This window comes from Epinephelus lanceolatus, chromosome 5, assembly GCF_041903045.1.
Source record: "Epinephelus lanceolatus isolate andai-2023 chromosome 5, ASM4190304v1, whole genome shotgun sequence".
Lineage (NCBI taxonomy): Eukaryota > Metazoa > Chordata > Actinopteri > Perciformes > Serranidae > Epinephelus > Epinephelus lanceolatus.
In genome coordinates this window covers 42,270,665-42,290,720 of record NC_135738.1, presented here as the reverse complement: position 1 = coordinate 42,290,720, position 20,056 = coordinate 42,270,665, and the positions used below count along the sequence as shown (strand labels likewise).

Below are 20,056 nucleotides of genomic sequence, written 5' to 3'. Positions count from 1 at the left end.
TTGTTTTTCTCACATGCCTCCACGGTGAACGCAGAATCCAAAAAAACATTCACATTCTTCATGAATTGACGTAAACAGGGACAAAACTATATTAAAACAACTATTTACAAACTTGTACAACTTGTTCAGTATAATTCAAGTCTCATTTCTCCAGTTGTATGCTCAGTACTTCACAAAAGTGCATTTTTGCTAAAACACTGAACTCTGCTCAGGCAGAACTCAGAGAATGCTACTTGTACCCAGATGTGTTTTATATTGTAACGTTTTAGCAAATTTGCATGTGTTTGGGAAGTACTGAGCCTACAGCTGGATAAATGAGACTGAGATTAAACTGCACAAGTTGTGTGAGTTTGTAAACAGATGTTTTAATATAGTTCTGCTGTTGTTAAATGTGCTCCCTGTTTGCTTCAATTATTGAAGAATGTTTGCCTTTTTGGATTCTTCGTTCAACGTGGACGCATGTGAAAAACACATTTTCTTCATGACTTTAAGGAAACAGTGGTGAGCAATTGATACACAAATGGTCATTTCTCTGAAATATTCTTTGAAAGGACAGCCACCATTGTGACATTGAAATCTCAGGCTTTAGGCCGAGTGCGCTAACCCACTAATCTTACTTCATAGTACAGCCCTCAGGTTAGCTAAACCCATAACCAGATGAGGTTATGCTAAATGTGTCAATCTTAACAGTATGTAGTAGACATCCATCACAGTTTACAGGCACACTTTCTTGTTCAACTTTTAACTTATTGTACTTTTGTAGACCCCTGATGCTTTTAAGTTGGACTGCATCAGTAATTATTAATTTGTTAGTGTGTTTGTTTTTTTTTAATTTTTTGTCTAGATGCTTGACCTCCTGCACTTCAAGGACAAGCTGACAGCCCAACAGTTTCAGCGTGTGGCCACCAGGTCGCTGCTCCTCATGGTGCAGGAGAAGCCCAGTGTGGCCCAGCAGTACTTGCTGACTCCTCTGCTTGCACCTCTCCACCACTGCACCACCGCTTCCAGTCAGTAACATGACCATCATATCCATGTGTTAGATGATGCATTCTAAGTAGAGTTAGTGTTGATAAAAACAAAAAGAGTTCTGTTTGGCCACAGAAATGACAGTTGCATCTTCTAACTCTTTGAAATAATAGTTTAGTTGGATTTTGAAATAACTTCAGTAAGTTGCAGCAGTCCTGCACAGTTTGAGATGCTAAAATGAGTCACCCAAACTGCTGTTTTTATGCCTCAGCACCAGCAATAGCTGTGGGCAAAGGCCATCCCATGGTTGTGAATGTGATATCTCAAGAACGCCTCATGGGAATTTCTTTAAATTTGGCTCAAATGTCCACTTGGATTCAACAATGAACTGATTTGTTTTTGATGGCCATAGGTCAAAAATCAAAGTCACTGTGACCTTGTCTGTCTTATTCCCGTGAGCGCAATATCTCAAGAACACTATGAGGGAATTTTTTCAAATTTGGCACAAATGTTCACTTGGACTCAATGATGAACTGATTATATTTTGGTGGTCAAGGGTCAAAGCTCAAGGTCGCTGTCTCCTTGCGTCCATCTCATTCTCGTGAAAGCAATATCTCAAGTACACCCTAAGAGAATTTCGTTAAGTTTGGCACAAATGTCTACTTCGACTCGACAATGAACTGATTAGTTTTTGGTGTTCAAAGGCCAAAGGCCAAGGTCACTGTGATCTTGTCTGTCTCTTTAAATTTGGCACAAACTTCCACTTGGACTGAAGATTAAACTGACTAGAATTTTGTGGTTAAAGGTCATGGTTAGCATGGCCTCACAAAATATGTTTTGGGCCGTAACTGAAGAATTCATACACTAATTATGAAAAAACTTAACACAAATGTCTAATAGGACAAATGATAAAGTGATGACATTTTATGTCCAAAAGGTCAAAGGTCAGCTTCACTGTGTCATAATATTCTGCAAAAAACACTTTTCACATGTGGCCATTTTTTTAAATTCCTTTAATTTTTTTTATTACAAGCAATACATTATTCATTTAGTCAAGATATACAACGAAAAGGCGGTTGAGCTAACATGCCGCACATGTTGTGTCTACTCAAGATGTACAGGTTGTGTTTTTATAAATTTAGCTATCATCACCCCGTCTCAAAACCAGCAGGTGGATGATTTGTCAGATACCAACAGGGCTGAGCACTGTGGTGCATGTGTGTGTGTGTGTTTTCCAGATGAAGGTCATTCCCAAGTTGCTGTGGAGGAGTGGGAGCTCACACGTTGTATTACGGATGTGTACAAGGTGAGGACACCCAAAGGCACACCCAAAGAAATTACTTGGTCTGTTGTCAGGCTTACCTATTTCAATTACGTATCAAATTTCCATCCAATTGAGTCGAGTCATTCAAACATAAACCAAAAAAAGTAATTAAAAAACACTGAAGTGAATCAACTGAGAATTTATGTAACTATAGCTCACAGAATGTGTCTGCTTTACTTTGATAAGGTTTATGTAATTATTGTTAATTAATTCTATGCATACAGATACGTTGATGTTCATTAACATATTTGAAATACAATGAATCAGGACCCATCAGGACCCATTAGCATTAATACTATAAAAGATGTGTGGTCTAATGTGTCCCACACCACCTCATTAAGTGGTTTGAATGAATAATGAAACTGTAGCTGAATGATATTCATTGAATTCTGTAAAAATACAATAAGCTGATCACAATTCCTTGATGACATTAGTTTTTTAAAAGCAAGTAATTCAAAATATTTAATCGTTTCCAGCCTTGAGGTTTTTTGTAAACAAGACAGGTGTTTGCAGTAACAAACTAAGTCAGAACTCTTCTGAATAATAATGGTTATATTGATGCGGATGTCATTGGTTATTAGGTGTCGGGGCAGTAAAACTGATGTGTCCTTCGAAAACTGTATTTTTCTCACTGTCTCTAATCCTTATTTTACGTCTCAGACAGTGTTTTGGTTTCATTGTCTTTTCTCTCATGTCTTTTGTTGCTGTCAGATCTGGGTGGTTGGAAACAGTCCGTCAGCTTCTCTCCTCAAAGCACTAGAAGACGTTCTTCCTGTTATCTTCACGCTCTTCTGTTTCACCAAGCAAAACGTGTCCCACCTACGGTAATATTTTCTCTGTGTAATTAGTTATAGTTTTTATGTCTCGTACTTTAAGAAATAACAACTGCAACGGACTTTCCTTTCACAAACTATTCAACATAAATGAATCCCTATGTAGTCTCTGCCTTTTAGCCTGTAGCCAAAAGGATGCTTGGTAAGAAACCCTTTTAAGAAAAGTTTACTTTGGAAAATAGTCAGCTGTAACTATACATGAATTGTAGTTAATCTGCTCTAAAGCAGGGCACTTCAAGTGTGCGTCATGTGTGTTCTCTGTGCTCCACAGCGCCCCCTGTCAGGAGATTTTGCTGTGGTACCTGAGCCACACTGAGCCATTTGCAGCCCTGTCAGCACTGAAGCAGCTCTCAGGTCTGCAGGGACAGAGGAGCGAGTTAGCAGCAGACTTCCACTTCGCCCCGGGGAGTGATGGAGGGGTCAGACTCAGCTCCAAAGAGAATTGCAGGTGACTGAGACTTAGAAACACATAATGGACATGTTTTCACCAGTGATCTTTGTGAAAGAGAACCACCCAGGACAAAAACATAATGCATAATGCAGAATAAGTTTCTTTGTTTTGGGCCAATCGGCCACAGTAAAGGAGCCACACTTTGTTTATCTAATCCTGCCTTTGCTGTGATGATAATTATTAGTATAAGTTGCCTCTCTTAATTCCTCAGTATCTTCCCTCACGTCTCCTTTCTTGTCTCTCAGTGATGAGGACGATGCTCTGTATGAGAAGCTGTCAGGAGAGCAGTGGAGGCTGGAGTGTCTGATGCAGCTGCTGGCTGAACTCAAAGACTCTGATCTGCCTGGAGACTTCTTCCTGGACCTGCTGCAGGTAAGGTGTACACCACAGATTGTATAACATAATAAATGTAGCCACTATGATGTCACCCATTGGTTTGTGGACTCCTGTTCTGAAGCCTAGAGTTTAGCATTTTTGCCGTCGCCATCTTGCATTTTTGGAGCCAGGAGTGACCATATTTGGACAAGAGGGTGGGGATAACCCTAATGGTAGATGCTAGTGTAGTTAGCACAGTGCATTTACAGCTATAGTTAACTGTTTAAAACCATTTGAACAAAATGTAGTTGCCAGAAAAAACTGAATATCCGACTTTTTGTTACCAAAATGTTACAGTTAACTCTCATTAACCGCAAATACACTGAGATAGCGACAGCTACAGCTACATCTATACTCTGTATCTTGGGTTAGGCCATGGTTACGTTACCTAGCCTGTGTTGTTGCCGTGGTTGTGGTCTGTCAACAGACAGCACCCACCTGTCACTCAAAGCTACCGTGCCCTTTATTATCCATAACTTTAACTCTAAATAACATTTAAACAGATAAGTTATATAAAAATTCATCCCCTGTACAGTTGTCATGAATGTTGAAACTGGCCACAGAGACCAAACTGTTTTTTATACCAGGCAGTAAACATGTTTATTTCTGCTGTAAAGTTGAGCATTGAAACATGGGGGTCTATGGGGATTGGACCTCTTGGAGCCAGCTCAAGTGGCCATTAGAGGAACTGCAGCTTTTGGCTACATTTTTCTGCCCCTGAGGTTCAGCTTTGTCAAAAAAAAAAGTGAAACATGATTCAATTCAGTTCCATGAATACTTCTTTTGTGTTTAGTTGGGAAGACTGTGGCAGAGAAGTCTCTTCAACAGTGTTGGTTTTGAGGTTGTAGTGTGTGTAGATTGTATTCTGTTTTACAGTGTTTCACTTGTTTGTGCTTGGTGGAGAAGGTAACCTCAGTCAACAGTCCATCATTTACTTGCCTCTCTTGCAGGAGCTGGCCAGCTGGGCAGCTGAAGAAGCAGATAATGAAAAGAAAGCTGAGCAGGAGCTGGACATGTCGGCCATGACTCTCCTGGAGGTGGAGCAGCAGTTGTTGGATCCAGCTGCGAAGAGAGGCCAGAGACTTGCTCTGCTTCAGGTGTTGGCTGTGATGGTTGAGTCTCTGCAGCATACTGTACTGCTGAGAAAAACCTCACAGGTAAGTGGAGAGATATGCACCCAACAGGAGAAGCAGAAATGCAAAATTCCAAAACCCAGGCTCTGTAGGCACTATAATGCAGGGCCAAAGAAGACATTGAGTTATCTGCTCGTATTTTTTTTGTTTTATTGTGTTGTTTTTCACAAGATCATGGAGTTGTGATGCAATGCAGGTAATCCAAACTTTATCACAGCTATACACATACACATACTTTATATTTATTACTTTAATACCAACCTACTGTAGTAGCCACAGCTTAACACAATACATTGAGACCATAGATACATGCAAAATGTGGCCTGATTTACCCTGAAGCTCATCCTCCTGGGACTGCTTCGCTTTTTCCCCGGCATATCTCAGTTTCAAATCAGTCTGTGTTCCTATGAGAGTTATTGTAATGGAAGCAGGCCACATTGAGTCATGCCACCACACAAAAATAGCCTAACTGCTTCATTTCTGGTTGGGTTGTTGGGGTGGGGGGCTGGCAGCTATTGTAAGGCTGACAAACATTCCCTCACAGATAAGGAAATGTCTGATAAACCTCACTGGCTATAATATTATAGTTAGATATCTCACCTTCGGATGTCTTGAAGGACTGAATAGGTTATTTTCAAAAGGGCTTTTAAAAGTGTCTTGGTACTTGATCAAATTTAGCTCTAGTTTTTAGTACTATATTTCATTAATCACCCTCCAACAATCTTCACCTTAGGGTTGAACTTTTATGTTGAACATATTTGAGCTCCTGAATCTCTTTCTGCATTGTCCATGATTCTGTTTGTCCGTTCTCCAGGTGGTGGACTTCATGGTGTCCCTGCTTCAGAGGGCTTGTGTGGGTCTGGATCAGGCCACTGGTCCAAATCTTGAGAACCCAGTAGAGAGCCAGACACTGAGCATGGGGATGGGCCTAGTGGCCACTCTGCTGTCTGGACCTCAGGTACTCATGTCTTACACTCCACACATCAACATGTTGCAGCATCTACCTCATGATGCATGTATATTGTATTTTCTATGCAATAGGAAACTGAGAACTGTTTTTAAAGCTTGTTACACTACACTTAGGTGTAGAAATTTACCTCACTGGACAATAGTCAGGTTGTACTGGGTACACTTACACTTCACTGCAGCAAAATGAGGATCTTAATGACTGGAAGTCAAAGCAGGATGTTTTTTAGCCACTGTATCCTGTGGAGCAAGGAAAATTAAATTTACAGTCAGCGTAAAAACAATCAGATGGAAGTTAACGATGCTATAAAACTAATCAAAAATCAAAATATTAAGATAACACTGCAGTATTAAACCACAGTATCTCAAAGAAGGAAGAGACATGCAGGCAGCACACAGTAAAATAGTACCAGTGATCATCTAGTGGACTGAAGAGCAATTTATTTTATTATTCTAGCACCAAAAGTTGTATTAAAATATGTATTTGCAAGAATTAATAATATATATTATAAAGATCAATATTTGGCATCCATATATCAATAAAATATTGCCACGCAAAATATCGTGATACTATGCTGTATTGATTTTTTTTTTTTTTTTTTTTTTTTTTTTACCCACCCCACAAAGCGTGTCATATCACTAACCGTTAAAGGAATACTTTACCCACAAAATGATCATTTGTATATCAGTTCCTCTCCACATGTTACCTTGAATTCATGAAAAAAACTTTGTGTTTCTCGCATGCCTCTACGGTGAACAAAGATTCCAATAAAGTTCAATTCTTCATGAATTGAAGTAAATGGGGACCGTGTTTAACAACAGCAAAACTCTAATCAAAGCATCCGTTTACAAACTCTCACACAACTCGTGCAGTATAATCCAAGTTTCATTTATCCAGTCGTATGCTCAGGGCCTCCCAAACACATGCAATGACACTAAAAAATTATGATTAAAAAAACAGCAGTACAAATCACAGGCACGGCTGAGTCGCGTGCCTGGACGTGTATGTGCGTTTGAACACTGCTTAAGTGGAGCTCATAGGCACATGCATGACCTAGCACATGCAAGGCACACTACTCCATGGCGGAAGGGTTATATATTGATATAGTTTCGTTGTTATTTAAGGCAGACCCTGATTACTTTGATGCATGAAGAATAATGGCCTTCTTTAGATTCTTAGTTCACAGTGGAGGCATGTCAGAAAAAGTTTTCTTCATGAATTCAAGGTAACACGGGGTGAGTATCTGATGTACAAATGGTCATTTTTGGTGCCAAGTATTGGTTTAACTCAGAATCTGCTGTATTTGGCTATGTGATTTGATTACAGTAGGTGGACAGCAGTGACCTGAAGAGTACAAGTTGTTAGTAGGATTCAATGCAGCCTATAGTTGTGGTGGAAGAATTGTGCTCTGCTGCCACCCATTTAAAACTCAGAACACCAGTGTCACAGTTGGCAGACGCAATGGTAACTACTGGCTGTCTGAAAGCATCTTAAATATCAAATATATGTTCTTCAGGGTTTACCCCAGGAAGTATATTACAAAAGAGGTAAGCTCCCCCCTGCTCTCTTCAAGTCCTCCTCTCCCCTTTTTAATGTTACAGCTTAGTGCAGAAGACTACTGCTCTATGTCGAGACTGCTCCCACCACTGCAGACGGTGTCTCAGAAGCACCCTGAGGTAGTCATCCAGGAGCTGGCATCCAACCTCAGAGCTGTCATTGCCACTCACGGTGCCTACCAACCTGAAAACATCCCCACTGCTGCTCAGCTCTCCAGAGACCCTGAAACAACAGCTAAGAACAACAGTGTGCCTTTTAGGAAAAAGCAAAAGATGCAAACTGAAGGCAACAACTCTCAGACCAGTCCTCATTCACCTCCCTGGGACAGTAACTCACCCAGCAACACCCACGTCAGACAGCCAGCGTCCTCTGGAGGGTCGACAGCAGGAAGAAGTCAAGAAGGTGGAGGCAGGATTTCTGGCACCAGTAAGCTTTTACCTCCTACCAAGCCTTTTTCTGACTTGCTGCTGGAGGCGTGTGACCCGGACGTGCCAACCAGAGCGGTCGCCCTAAGGGTCCTGACCCAGATGATGCAGAAAAGAGACCCACAGGCTGTCCAGGCCCAGGAGAAAGTCCTCATGGTGGGTTACATTGCTTTGTACTTCGGCTTTGTCATTCATGTTTTAGCATTCAGTTATGATGCTTTGAAAATATTGATCAGTTTTTTCATTAATTTTCTGAGAACTGGTAAACTTTTTAAAAACACGTTAACATATATGAAAGTTAGATAATACTCTCGATATTTTTTTCTTCCCATTCAGCTCATACTTACTTATCAAGGTGTTTGTGACCGGTTGCACGAAACAGCTCGAGTTGTTTGTTTGTTTTACTTTGCTTTGGTTGCTTAGGTCTTTTGTGCAACGATCTAGGAATTCCTTAAGTATAAAACTAAGACAAGGAGAAAACCATAAATACTTAAGTAAACATTTTAGGGAAACCTTAAGCAGAAGACTTAAGAGTGTTTTGTGCAACAATTTTAGTTTGAGAAAACCTTAACTAGGACTTTAAGGAAAATCTTAACTTAAAGTGTTTTATGCAACTGGCACCCGGTCCTTAAAATATCAAACCCAATTTCTACATATTAGGCCTTAAAAGTCATTAGTCTTAAAATGGAATTTGTGAGGTCTTAGTTTGCCACAAACATTTTATCTAATTTCATTTATCAATTTTTTAAATTTCTTTTTGTAAAAATGAGTAAAGCTGAGTGAAAGTCCACATTGCTGATGTTAATAACCACAAGACCTACCACTGAAACGAATACTGTATTTTTACTTCATACTTGCACTAACCTGTAGATTAACCTAAGTCACAATAATAAGCATATTCCTACATAAACCTATCTCTGCTCAGGACCACATTTACTACTTTCCTTTATATTTATGTGCAGTTCTTGAATAACAAAAAACTAATTTGTCCAAACATCAGTCTTAAATTTGGTTAAAGATCACATAGAAAAGGTCTTTGAAAGCATTAAATTTAAGTGTCTTATACCTGTAGATATGCTGTTTAGAAATCCCAAGAAACTTGTAGGGTAACGAGTAGTAAACCTGTGTGCGTTCCCAGCAATGCAAGGTTTGGCCCTTTTTATGTACCTCATCACTCCTACTGTTGTGTATTATTCATCTTCTGGGGATCCCCAGCCTCTCTTGCCCTCAAAGATGCTTAGATGCTGTTTCATTGGGCATCCTGTTGTCTCTTCTGTGCACCACTCGTGTGTGCGTGCGTGCGTGCGTGCGTGCGTGCGTGTGTGTGTGTGTGTTTGTGAAAAAATGCTAATGCAGGCTGTAGTCTTTGTTTCCTTCTACCAGTTGTATTTCAAGATGCAATGAGTTATCAAGTATCAAATGGAGATAAATGTATGAATCAAAAAACTGATATGAAGGGAAAGCTTAGGACATGACTTTTAGAGAAAACAATTTTAGCCATTGCTAGTATGTCTTTTGTTGATGAATGTGGCCATTAGTGGTACAAACATAACATAAAACAAGCTTGTTGCTTAGTGCACACATTAACATTAATTAGGAATGCACATTTAACATTATGCAGATCAGACTTCATCTTTGGTCATCTCCCACTTCTATTTTCTATTTTCTGGCTGTGTTCAGACCTTCAATAGCACTGCAATTAAAAACTGCAGCCTCTTCATACTGTTATATTGCGTAGTACATTGAGTCCATAACTCTTGTGCAGCAGGGGTCATAATAATGCAGAGGACTCTACAAGAAACAAATTGTTGCCTGGCAGTAAAGTTGAACTTGGTTCAGCTTTTGCAGCAACACAATGTAGTGCCATCCAACCAATCAGATACATGCAAGCGCACATTAGTGGTAGATTACATTTAAAGCGAAGAGTTAATCTCTCATTAGTCGATAAGGAAGAAGAAATTATTGTGGCTGTCATAATTTCCTAGAGATGTAAAATTCTGTCCCAGAATATTAGAAACAGCTGCGAAGAATTTTAGGGTTTGATAAGACGCCAAACTAGCCTTCAACTCCTGAACTGCATTCCATCATGTCAGGAGTATCTGAAGCGACATGCCCACACTAATGTAGTCCCTGGTGGTGTTATGCGGTGACATCCGTGGCCAGAGGCATTATGTTTTCTGGTTGTTCGTCTGGCCGTCCATCTGCCCGTTTGTCCCATTCTGATGAACACGATATATCAAGAAAGCCATGAGAGAATATTCTCAAATTTTGCACAAATCTCCACTTTGACTCAAAGATAAACTGATTAGATGTGGTGGACAAAGGTCACTGACCTCACAAAACATGTTTCTGGCCATAACTTAAAGACTTATTTCACTGCTGGAAGATGTCATTTTAATAAAATAAAATAAGCACCATTTTCAAAAATAAAAAAAGTATTTTTGAAAATGGTGCTACAGAACCAGAGAAATCAGAGAAAAAGGACACTTTTGCTCAAGAGGGAGAAAATGTAGCATCAGAATGCACTGTGCCGCACCGACCAATAAATGCTCTCGCTGGTGGGTGACATAATGTGAACACGTCCCTTTGAACAATAGAGTGCTCCAGGGATGACGTTTTTCCGTAGGCTGACGCGGAAGTTAGCATCACTGGTTCCCTTGTCAAAAAGCGTATGGGATTTTTCCACTGGATTTTGGATTACAGCAGAAAATAAGCTCTGTGGCAAACAAACTTTTATGATATTTACATGTTTTGTTCGGCAAGATAATCTTCACAAATGAACACCATTTTCATGATTATTGAAGCTTAAATGCAGTCGCCAGAAGTAAAAAGCTAATGTTAGGCTATAGACCTACTGACTGAGCAGCTGTGTTTGCCGCAGCTCAGCATGATGCTGTTCTGTAGTCTCATTTAGCCACTTGTTAGCAACCGCCTTTTTTTAAAAAAAAAAACCATAGAAGCTTCAAAGTTCACGGGTAGAGTATTTCTAGATTTATTTTATGTCGTAGAACAAAAGGTGAAAGTCTCTAAAGCTTGTGTTAACCACAGACCTTATTTCAGGCATCTAACCAAAAACACATTAGAAAAACCCACTGACTTTAAGATGAGAGAAACACGAGTGGTAAAATGCTAACTCATTTCTTGGTTTTAGGACTCATTCCTGGTGGAGTCTATGGTGGCCAGCTGTTAAAGGGATAGTGCACCCAAAAATGAAAATTCAGCCATTATCTACTCACCCATATGCCGATGGAGGCTCAGGTGAAGTTTTAGAGTCCTCACATCACTTGCGGAGATCCAAGGGGAGAGGAGGTAGCAACACACACAACTCCACCTAATGGAGGCTTACGGCGCCCCAGATTCAAACTTCCAAAAATACATAATTGAAACCACAAAATATCTCCATACTGCTTGTCCTTAGTGATCCAAGTGTCCTGAAGCCCCGACATAAAAAGATGTTTGGAAAAACGTAATTTTTTATGTCGGGGCTTCAGCTGTGAAGAATTTAAGTGTCCAATAAGACGTCAAACTAGCCTTCAACTCCTGGACTGTATTACATCATCTCAGGAGTTCCTCTCTGGGTAATATTTACACATATTACCCACATTGTTTTGATACAAAGATGGTTGAAAATTGGCATTCATATTCTAATTATGGCAAAATTTCACACAAATGTCTAATGAAATATGATAACATGATGACATTTAATGATCTGCAAAAACACTTTTATGACCATTATTCAACTTGGTATCTCAGGAGCAGAAGGGGAGACATTTGGTTGGATACTGAATTCGTGGCACTAATCCTGGGTGCCCACCTTGAAACTGTGCAGATTGTGTAGATCCTCCAAGCTGCAGGGCTGAAGATATGCTTGTGAACCATCCATATTTTGCTAAAAAATACACTAAAACCTGTTCTTAAGTTTCTTTTAAGTCTTCACCACATATATGGTGATTCTGAACAAACATTGATGTCAGCTGCAACTTAGGTAGTTTGCGGAGACATACAACCTCGAGACGATAATTCTAGTTTTTAATAGTCTGAATGCTAACTTGTGGAGTATTGAATTCATATTTTTGAGATTTTGCAGATTTTCCGGTTTGCTTCCATAGCATAGTTGGCAATTATTCTAAGAGCTGGCTCAGGAATGCTTCCACCTTGGCTTCAATATTTAGCCTTGTTAGATGTTGCTTGGTTACTGTGCTGCCCTAGCCACCTATTAGATATTGTGCCATTGTTGCATGCACTGTATGTGTGCATCAGGAGTGTGTAGGTAGGTCGTGGTATTATCTGTGTCTCCTGGGATATGAGCAAACATGTATAATAAATGAGGCAGTTGAACCTCTTCCCCAGAGTGGACAATGGTGCACTCTTGGGACTTGTTAAGGTGGTACGGGCAAGAAAAGATAATAACTCATTTAGTATTCTCTGTAATCAGAGGCCCCCATCTTGTGTGTACCTTAGATAACCTTCAACCCCCTACTGTTACAGCAGAGACCCCTTTATTGATTTTTCTCCCTTTTATGGTGGTCATGGTTGGGCTGATTTCTTCAATATTGTACAGGTCACCTTTCATATGTTCGATCCTCACTCCTTTAATAACTCAAAACTCCAGCAAATTCTATCCAGGGTATCAAAGAAACCCACTCCCCCATTTCCCCCTCCCACAATCAAACCTACATCTTCAAGGACCTGTCATAGAACCTGGGGGTAATGTTTGATTATTCCCTTTGATAGTTGGTCGTATTGTCTTTAATGTATTCAGTGCTGTGCCAGTATTGATCCGCTTTGGTTCTCCTGGCAAGATCAATATTCGTGAAATTTTTTTATGTTTTTCACACAGAGATGACAGAATATTCCCAATAAGGTGAAACTGAGAGGTATAAAACTATTCACCAGTCTATGTGGTGATTAATCATGCTAATGGTATGTCTTCTCCAGCTCTTCTTAGAAAACCTGGAGCATGAAGACTCATTCATCTACCTGTCAGCCATTCAAGGTAATTTAATGGTGCAGCTCGGCCAAATAAGATGCTTATGATCATTGATTTTGTGATTATCTATCCACAAAAACAGTCTGTTTAATCCACTGACACTATTAACTGCCTAGCTGGAGCGTTACTCTTGAAACTCTTGAAAGTTAATGAACTGAGTGTGAACTGTCTTTAGGTTTGGCTGCAATGGCTGATTCATACCCAGAGAGGATTCTCGAAAGGCTCCTAAAAGACTTCCAGCACGGTCCATCACTTCCTACATCCAACAAGGAACACTCCCTGGAAACCCGCCTCAAAGTGGGAGAAGTCCTGATGAGGGCGAGCAGGGCAATGGGTGAGCATCATCTGGTGTTTGTTCCATCCATGTTTGTGTGACTTGTGAGGACACTCACTTGACTTGATACCCAGTTTCTGACCCTGAAGAAGGCATCAATTCATGTGATCAGAACAGAGCTTTAGGAAGCAAATTTATTCACATAGAGGGGTACATTATCCTCCATATTTTCACCTCACTCCAGTGTGTGAATTTAGATAGTATGCTGGCATCCTAAGAGGCACGACAAGTGTGACATGTAACACAACAGCGCTGGCTCCTAGTGAGATATATAGCATATGCATTGGCAGCATTTTTTCAACAATAATAATGGCATTAACATGACAATAACAATCATTTATCATCTCTGTTATATGGCGGTTGATCTTGTTCTTTGCTTGGAGAGTAAGGAGCTCCTGAACCTCATTGTTTTCCCAATTTGCAGATGTGTTTGGAAGCTGTTATTTTTCTTTGAGTTAGCTGCTAACTGCTAACAGCTACTTCTTAAATTTCATGTGGTGTCTCGAACGCATAGCACGTCTTTAAAACATCACACCCATGCCTCCCATGAGCCCATCCTGCTGTCTGTTCTGTTGATACAGACACCATTACTGTAGGGGCAGATGCAGCAGCATGGACGGTTACGTTTCTCTTTCAATGCGCCTGATGTTCTGCTGCTCCATCTGTGCCCTGAGTGTGTTCTGCACTGCAACAGTGTGGCCATAAATAACCAAATGGTTTATATATTCCAATAGCGCTCCTAATGAACGGTCCAGCCTCAAAAATAGAAAATCTTTACATATAGAAAATTACATTACAGAAAATTTATTCATTGCTAACACTTTCACGAAACAACTTCAAAAGGGGATAATGTGTCAATGTTGTGTTTTTAGTAAGGGTTCTGCTATATATCAGATATACTTGATGTAATGCGGATTGTTCCACATGGAATATATAAAGTGACCATGTCGTGAACATTGAGTATAAATTGTCATGTCATTTTTTCAAGCCCTCGGCATGAGATTCGCTTTAGCATCTTGGCTCTCTCCCCCTCACAGATACACACACATATAAAGAGAGACCCATAAATATGATACGACACACACATACTCCTCCGTCTATCCAGATCACTTTCTCCTGAGCGCCAGTGTGTGAGCAGGGCGAACCCTGTTTCTTATATGCAGGGATCCAGACTGTGACCATTTAGTGGCATTTTGCAACCATGGAGCAAATATTGTCAATATAAGAACTGGAGAGAGCTGATAGTTTGTTTCCAGCTCACATTGAATAGATTCTCACATTTAACGGCCCCACGGTCACAGTTTAGCTTAATGAGATTGATGATAGCACGAGCAGAGGAAACATGTGTTTTTGAATCTGCAGGGCTTCAGGCTGCGTCTATTTAGTCACATTTTGCAACCATGGAGCATCAGTGCAACTTGCAAATAATAGTATTTTGTGAACTGGAGAGCTGTTCGTGTTTCGAGCTTACAGTTAGTAAATCTTCACATTAAAGGGCGCAGTGGCAACAGTTAAAGTTTGTGCCAACTGCTGACAACAAATGTGTGTGTGTGTGTGTGTGTGTGTGTGTGTGTGTGTGTGTGTGTGTGTAAGGGATAATGTATAGTGAGCCGGTGGCTGTTGAAAAATAACTCCCAACAGGGGAATGGAAAAATGTTGCATATTAGCCAAACATCAAGCGTTTTGTCCTCCAAAAATGTTGAAAGTGATGTCCTGAAAATGCTGCCACTCCAATCCTATTTGGCCTGTGTGGATTAACGTTAACTGATTTTGATGCTCCTCAGTCTAAGGATGTTGCTATGGCATCCCTAGCAACAGAGCAGCAGAGCAGCGGTGATACCTCAAGAAATAAACACCGCAGAATTTTTGTTGAGAGAAGAATCAAGTATTTAAGAGTGCCATGTTTTATATATATATATATATATATATAACTAGGTACTTGGCTACTTGGTATTTGACATAATAGCTCTTTCTCAGATAGCATGGTTGTTTACTTTAGCAACAGTCACAAAATAAAAAGTGACAGGGGTTAGGGGGTTCAGCAGTTTTGTTTGCAAAATAAGATTAGCTGTGCCTGGCCTTTCAACTCTGTCAAGGGTTGCCACTTGTTTCAAAATGTGTGTCCTTACCTTGCCCAAGGAGCATTGTAATTTGACTATGTGTGAGTGGTAAACATTGTAGGAATGATAATATATGCTTGTTTGTTTATGTGTCCATATTTGTTTACATTATTATTATTATTATTTGTCTGTGGTGGGCAGCTATCCACATGCAGCCACCACACCACAAAAAACACAGTGTTGGCTTGTTTTCTCTGCAGATCTCTGCTCAGAAGGGACCCTGTGTATCACAACCTTTCCCTGATTGAAAACCCTGTTTTGTTTTTTTATCCCAGCTCTGGTTTTATCTGCCAGATTGCCATCGTACCACTTCCCTGGGACAATCGAGGGGTTTATATCCTTGCTGAGAGATTGGATAGACATCCAGAGAGCCTCTGTGTTTGTCTTGAACCCCCCGAGTGGCCAAGATTTGCCTTTTGCCAGGCTGTCATTTGTAAATAAGAAGGTTTTCTTAATTGACTCGCCTGGTGGAGTGGCAGAGAAGCACTTGCAGAGTCCTGTGAGCTCCCATAGTGTGCAATGAGATGGGCAGAAAATGTACTGAAAGAGAAGAACCCTGCACCAAATGATGTTCCAAAGACATAAAGTTTAATAACATAGACAGGAAGGGGATGCTAAATACAGTTTAGCAAATTTGGAAGCCTCTGTGTGTTTGTTTCATCAGTCCTCTGAGGTGTGAGTTGTGTGTGTTGTGTGTGTATGTTTATGCATGCAGTTGTGATTCAGGCTGACTCACACTCACTGAAACACAGCAAATCTCTTTCATTAGGTCTGTTAGAGCTGTGACGGTCTATTGAGACTTGGAAAATGAAGGTAGAGTAGCTGAGCTGGTGTGTGTGTGTGTGTGTGTGTGTGTGCGAGTGTGTGGAGTGTATGGCTCTATATGTGTTGTGGGTTTGAATCATAAGATTCTGAGTAAGAGTTTGGCATTCTTAAGCGTAATCTAGGGCAAGCTAAATAGATCAGTGTCTGTTTCTGGATCAAGCACATATACCCAACTCTACAAACACACACACATGGGTCAGGCAGGTCTTACTACTACCAGCCAGTCAGCTGGTTGTGTCCCCTCCATGGAGGCCTCTGGCTGTCTTCCATGCTGCTTGGCAGGAGCAGCTGTAGTCATCTCGGCTCTGTTCTTTGTATGTCTGCCTATGTAACATTGTCACCCACACACAGCTTGATAAACTGAGCATGACTACACTCTGTAAACAACAATATTAGTCTTGTGTCAAGATGTGGATTTAAATGGTTGGATTATATGTAAGCCCCTTCTCTGGTATCCATGCTGCTCTCAGATCTCTCTTTCTCTTGCCAAAACTCAGACTGCTACACTACTCGCCTCCCTTCTACAGAAATCACCTTCTCTCTCTCCTTTTTTGTGCCTTGAATATTTTTTCACATTACTGAGCTGATCTGAGATCTGGTTTAACATTTGGATCTGTAGCTTGAGGCTTATTTCTCTGTCTGCAAATCAGTGTACTCTCCTGTCAGATGCTTATATATTACTTTTTTTATTCTCTTTGTCTTCCCACAAACTCTTGAATACATGGTTTTCTGCAGTGGTGGCCGACCCAAAATAAAGACGCTAACGTTAGAGGTTTTATTTAAATACAAACATGAGTGATCAATTGCTTATGCCATATCTAGTAATTAAGTGGATGACACAACAAGAGAGAATGTTGCAGTGTCAGGAAAAATCTATACCACAGAGTGTGTGTACCATCAGTGATACACAAGTGGAGATGTGTGAGAAACAAGATGAAGGGCCCTATTTAAACCATCTATAGGTATGATCTAAAGTGCATGGCGCTGGGCGCATCCGACTCCACTTTTGCTAGTTAAATGGTGCAAATGGGTGCGAAGTAAGGCTCAAGGGGCAAAAGGGTTGCATTTAGTCGCTTAATTAATCAAAGGTGTCTTGGGCATAACATGAGTTCAGCCAATCAGTTTCATCTCCCATTTCCTTTAAAATCCAGGTGCATTCACATCTGGTGAACTGCTGTAAATATGGTAGATTTGGCAGATTAGAGAAGCGAGCGGATTTCTGCTGAGAGTAATGCAGTTAGAGCAGTAATGTCAGTGCAGTATATATTGTTGGATCTTTAAGACGCAAACTAAAAATTGTTTTTAAAACTTGGTAGAGGAAACAGGACTAAACTATTAGCTTCTGGAGTAATCAATTAAGTTACACTGCGCCTTGTGTTTAAATGTGCACAGTGTCTCTCTTAATGGGGAGTTGGACTGCAGCTCTGCACTGCTCTCTGCTACGCTCACGTTTTGTCATTGATGTATTTCACTCAGCTGCAACCCATCCATGTGTGACTGTGTGTGTAACAAGTACATGCGTTGTGAACCCACCTGTGAAGGCGCATCTTACAATCTGAACAATGCGCTTTTTAAATAACAGGAAAAAACTGTGCCGTTCTGACTTTAGACCAGGTTTTTGTTGGTCAGTTCAATCAATTTCTGCTGCCTCAATATAGTAATACACCAACAATGCCCGCGACAGTACCTAATTTTGAGACCTACACTCCCATGAGCACACAGCTGGGTGCGAGTACGTTTGTTAGTTACACAATGTGGCTGCTGGCTGTGAAAACTGCATTGGTCTAAATCCAGCCTTGACAGTTGCACTGCGCTGTGCACCGATTTGCACTAGGTGTAACATAGGGCCCTAAAAGCTCACTGCTATGCTAGCAGGTTGGTAGAACTGTGTTAAGGAATGGCAGTATTTAGAGCTAAATGCTAATATCAGCATGCTAACATATTCACAACAGCAATGCTAACATGCAGATGCCAAACAGGTATGTTAACCATGTTTAGATGTTAACATTTGATAGTTAGTACTAAACATGAAGTGCAATTGAGGCCGATGGTAATCTCGCTAGTTTTGTAAACAAATTGTCCTCTGGGATGATGACAGCGTGTATGTCTATCAAATTTCATTTCAATTCATCCAATCCACAAATGTCTGCTGGCAGTGCTAGAGGAGAAGTCAGGGGATCATCAAAGACAGTAGGCTTCGTCTTCTGTGGAACAAAGATGTCTGTGCAAAATTTCATAGCAATCGATCCAACAGATGATGAGATTTCACCAGTTGAGTACACAATATGATCTGCATCAAGCTGACGTTAGATTTAAGTTAGATATTCGCTAGCCCGAGTTGAATTTTTATGTCACGGAGTCCATATTGTTTGTATCTGTGACTCTGATCAGAGGTTTAGATAGACTATATGACTCATATTGATATTTAAGGTTTAATAAAGCATATGCTGTTTGGTTTCAGAGACTCCAAGCTTAACAATACTCACTGTTGCATTTGATAAAAATATGCATGTTTTAAAGAAGGTCTTGAATTTCTGTACCTTATGTAACATAATCTTGTGCTTGCTTTGAGGCCATCGGCAGCCAACAAGCAAAAACAGGTTAAGCAGAGGTTAATGGATGGGTGAATGCACCTTTCGCACCCATTCCCCTTTCCGATCATGGAGGCAGGATGACTTTCAAGCTTGTGAACACCAAGAAAGCAGCAGGACCAGACGGTATCAGTGGGCAGGCTGACCAACTAGCACAGGTGTTCACATTGATATTCAACTGATCACTGGCTCATAGCCATGTGCTTTAAGAAGTACACCATCATTCCTGTGCCCAAGAAAACAAGACCAGCCTGCATGAATGACTGCCGCCCAATGACACTCATCTCTGTAGTGATAAAGTCTGCTGTCAGCTAGGGAGTCAGAGAGCTGACATTATCCATAATCAGTCTGATAAATACTAAGGTTCTATAGTTTATTACTGTGAATCTATCCCAAATGTACAACCTGGGAACTAACCTGTCCGCCTGATCTTCTTCCCCTCTCTTTTTTCTTTAGGTGAACTGGCACCCCACCTTGGCCGTCCTCTGGTCAACGTCTTCCTGCAAGGAACCAGGGACCCAGACCAAAGCGTCCGAGCCAGCAGTCTGTCCAACCTGGGGGAGCTCTGTCAGAGACTGGACTATGCCCTTGGAGTGTTGGCTCAAGAGGTGAGAAGGAGTGCACTGACATTAAACCTCTCTTTTCCTCCTGGAGGAGCTAGGTTTTTGTAACAGGAACTGGAAAAAAGACTGTTGCAGCACATTGTGGCTACAGAACGTACTAGTCCATCAAAGTTATAGATCAGGACACATCAAATATAGGTCCAGTCAATGGTCAACTCGCTAAAATGAAAAAGAAGAAGTTGCCATGGTATAAATGTAACAGTGCACTCTATAGTGTACTCAAATGAGGAAATAACAGCTGAGGACGCACTTCGACTCCACACACACACACACACACACACACACACACACACACACACACACACACACACTGCACTGCACTGCACTGAATGCTTTTGTAGAGGCTGCAATAAACATTCTGCTGTTTTCTACGTTTAGCTTTTTTTTTTTCCTCCAGTATTATGCATGTGCTCACAAATGTTCGCTTGAACTCAAGAATGAACTGGTTGGATTTTGGTGGTCAAAGGTCACTGTGACGTGGCATCTATCTCACTCTTGTGAAAGCATTATCTCAAGAAAGCCTTTAGGGGGTTCCCTCAAAT

The 20,056-nt window shown here is 40.7% G+C and overlaps 1 protein-coding gene across 2 annotated transcripts in view; it reads left to right on the top strand.

Annotated features, from left to right (window-relative positions):
* tango6 (transport and golgi organization 6 homolog (Drosophila)) overlaps positions 1-20,056 on the top strand; it is a 32,761-nt gene that overhangs the window by 5,660 nt on the left and 7,045 nt on the right. The window contains exons 6-16 of one of the 2 annotated variants that reach the window (XM_033635947.2): positions 845-1,007; positions 2,205-2,272; positions 3,002-3,114; positions 3,395-3,571; positions 3,820-3,946; positions 4,900-5,106; positions 5,897-6,040; positions 7,651-8,187; positions 12,970-13,027; positions 13,197-13,355; positions 19,348-19,499. In XM_033635947.2, the coding sequence (XP_033491838.2) occupies positions 845-1,007; positions 2,205-2,272; positions 3,002-3,114; positions 3,395-3,571; positions 3,820-3,946; positions 4,900-5,106; positions 5,897-6,040; positions 7,651-8,187; positions 12,970-13,027; positions 13,197-13,355; positions 19,348-19,499 (1,905 nt within the window). Of the gene's footprint in view, positions 1-844; positions 1,008-2,204; positions 2,273-3,001; positions 3,115-3,394; positions 3,572-3,819; positions 3,947-4,899; positions 5,107-5,896; positions 6,041-7,650; positions 8,188-11,182; positions 11,434-12,969; positions 13,028-13,196; positions 13,356-19,347; positions 19,500-20,056 lie in introns of those variants that run through there. The other variant, XM_033635948.2, reaches the window with a different exon arrangement.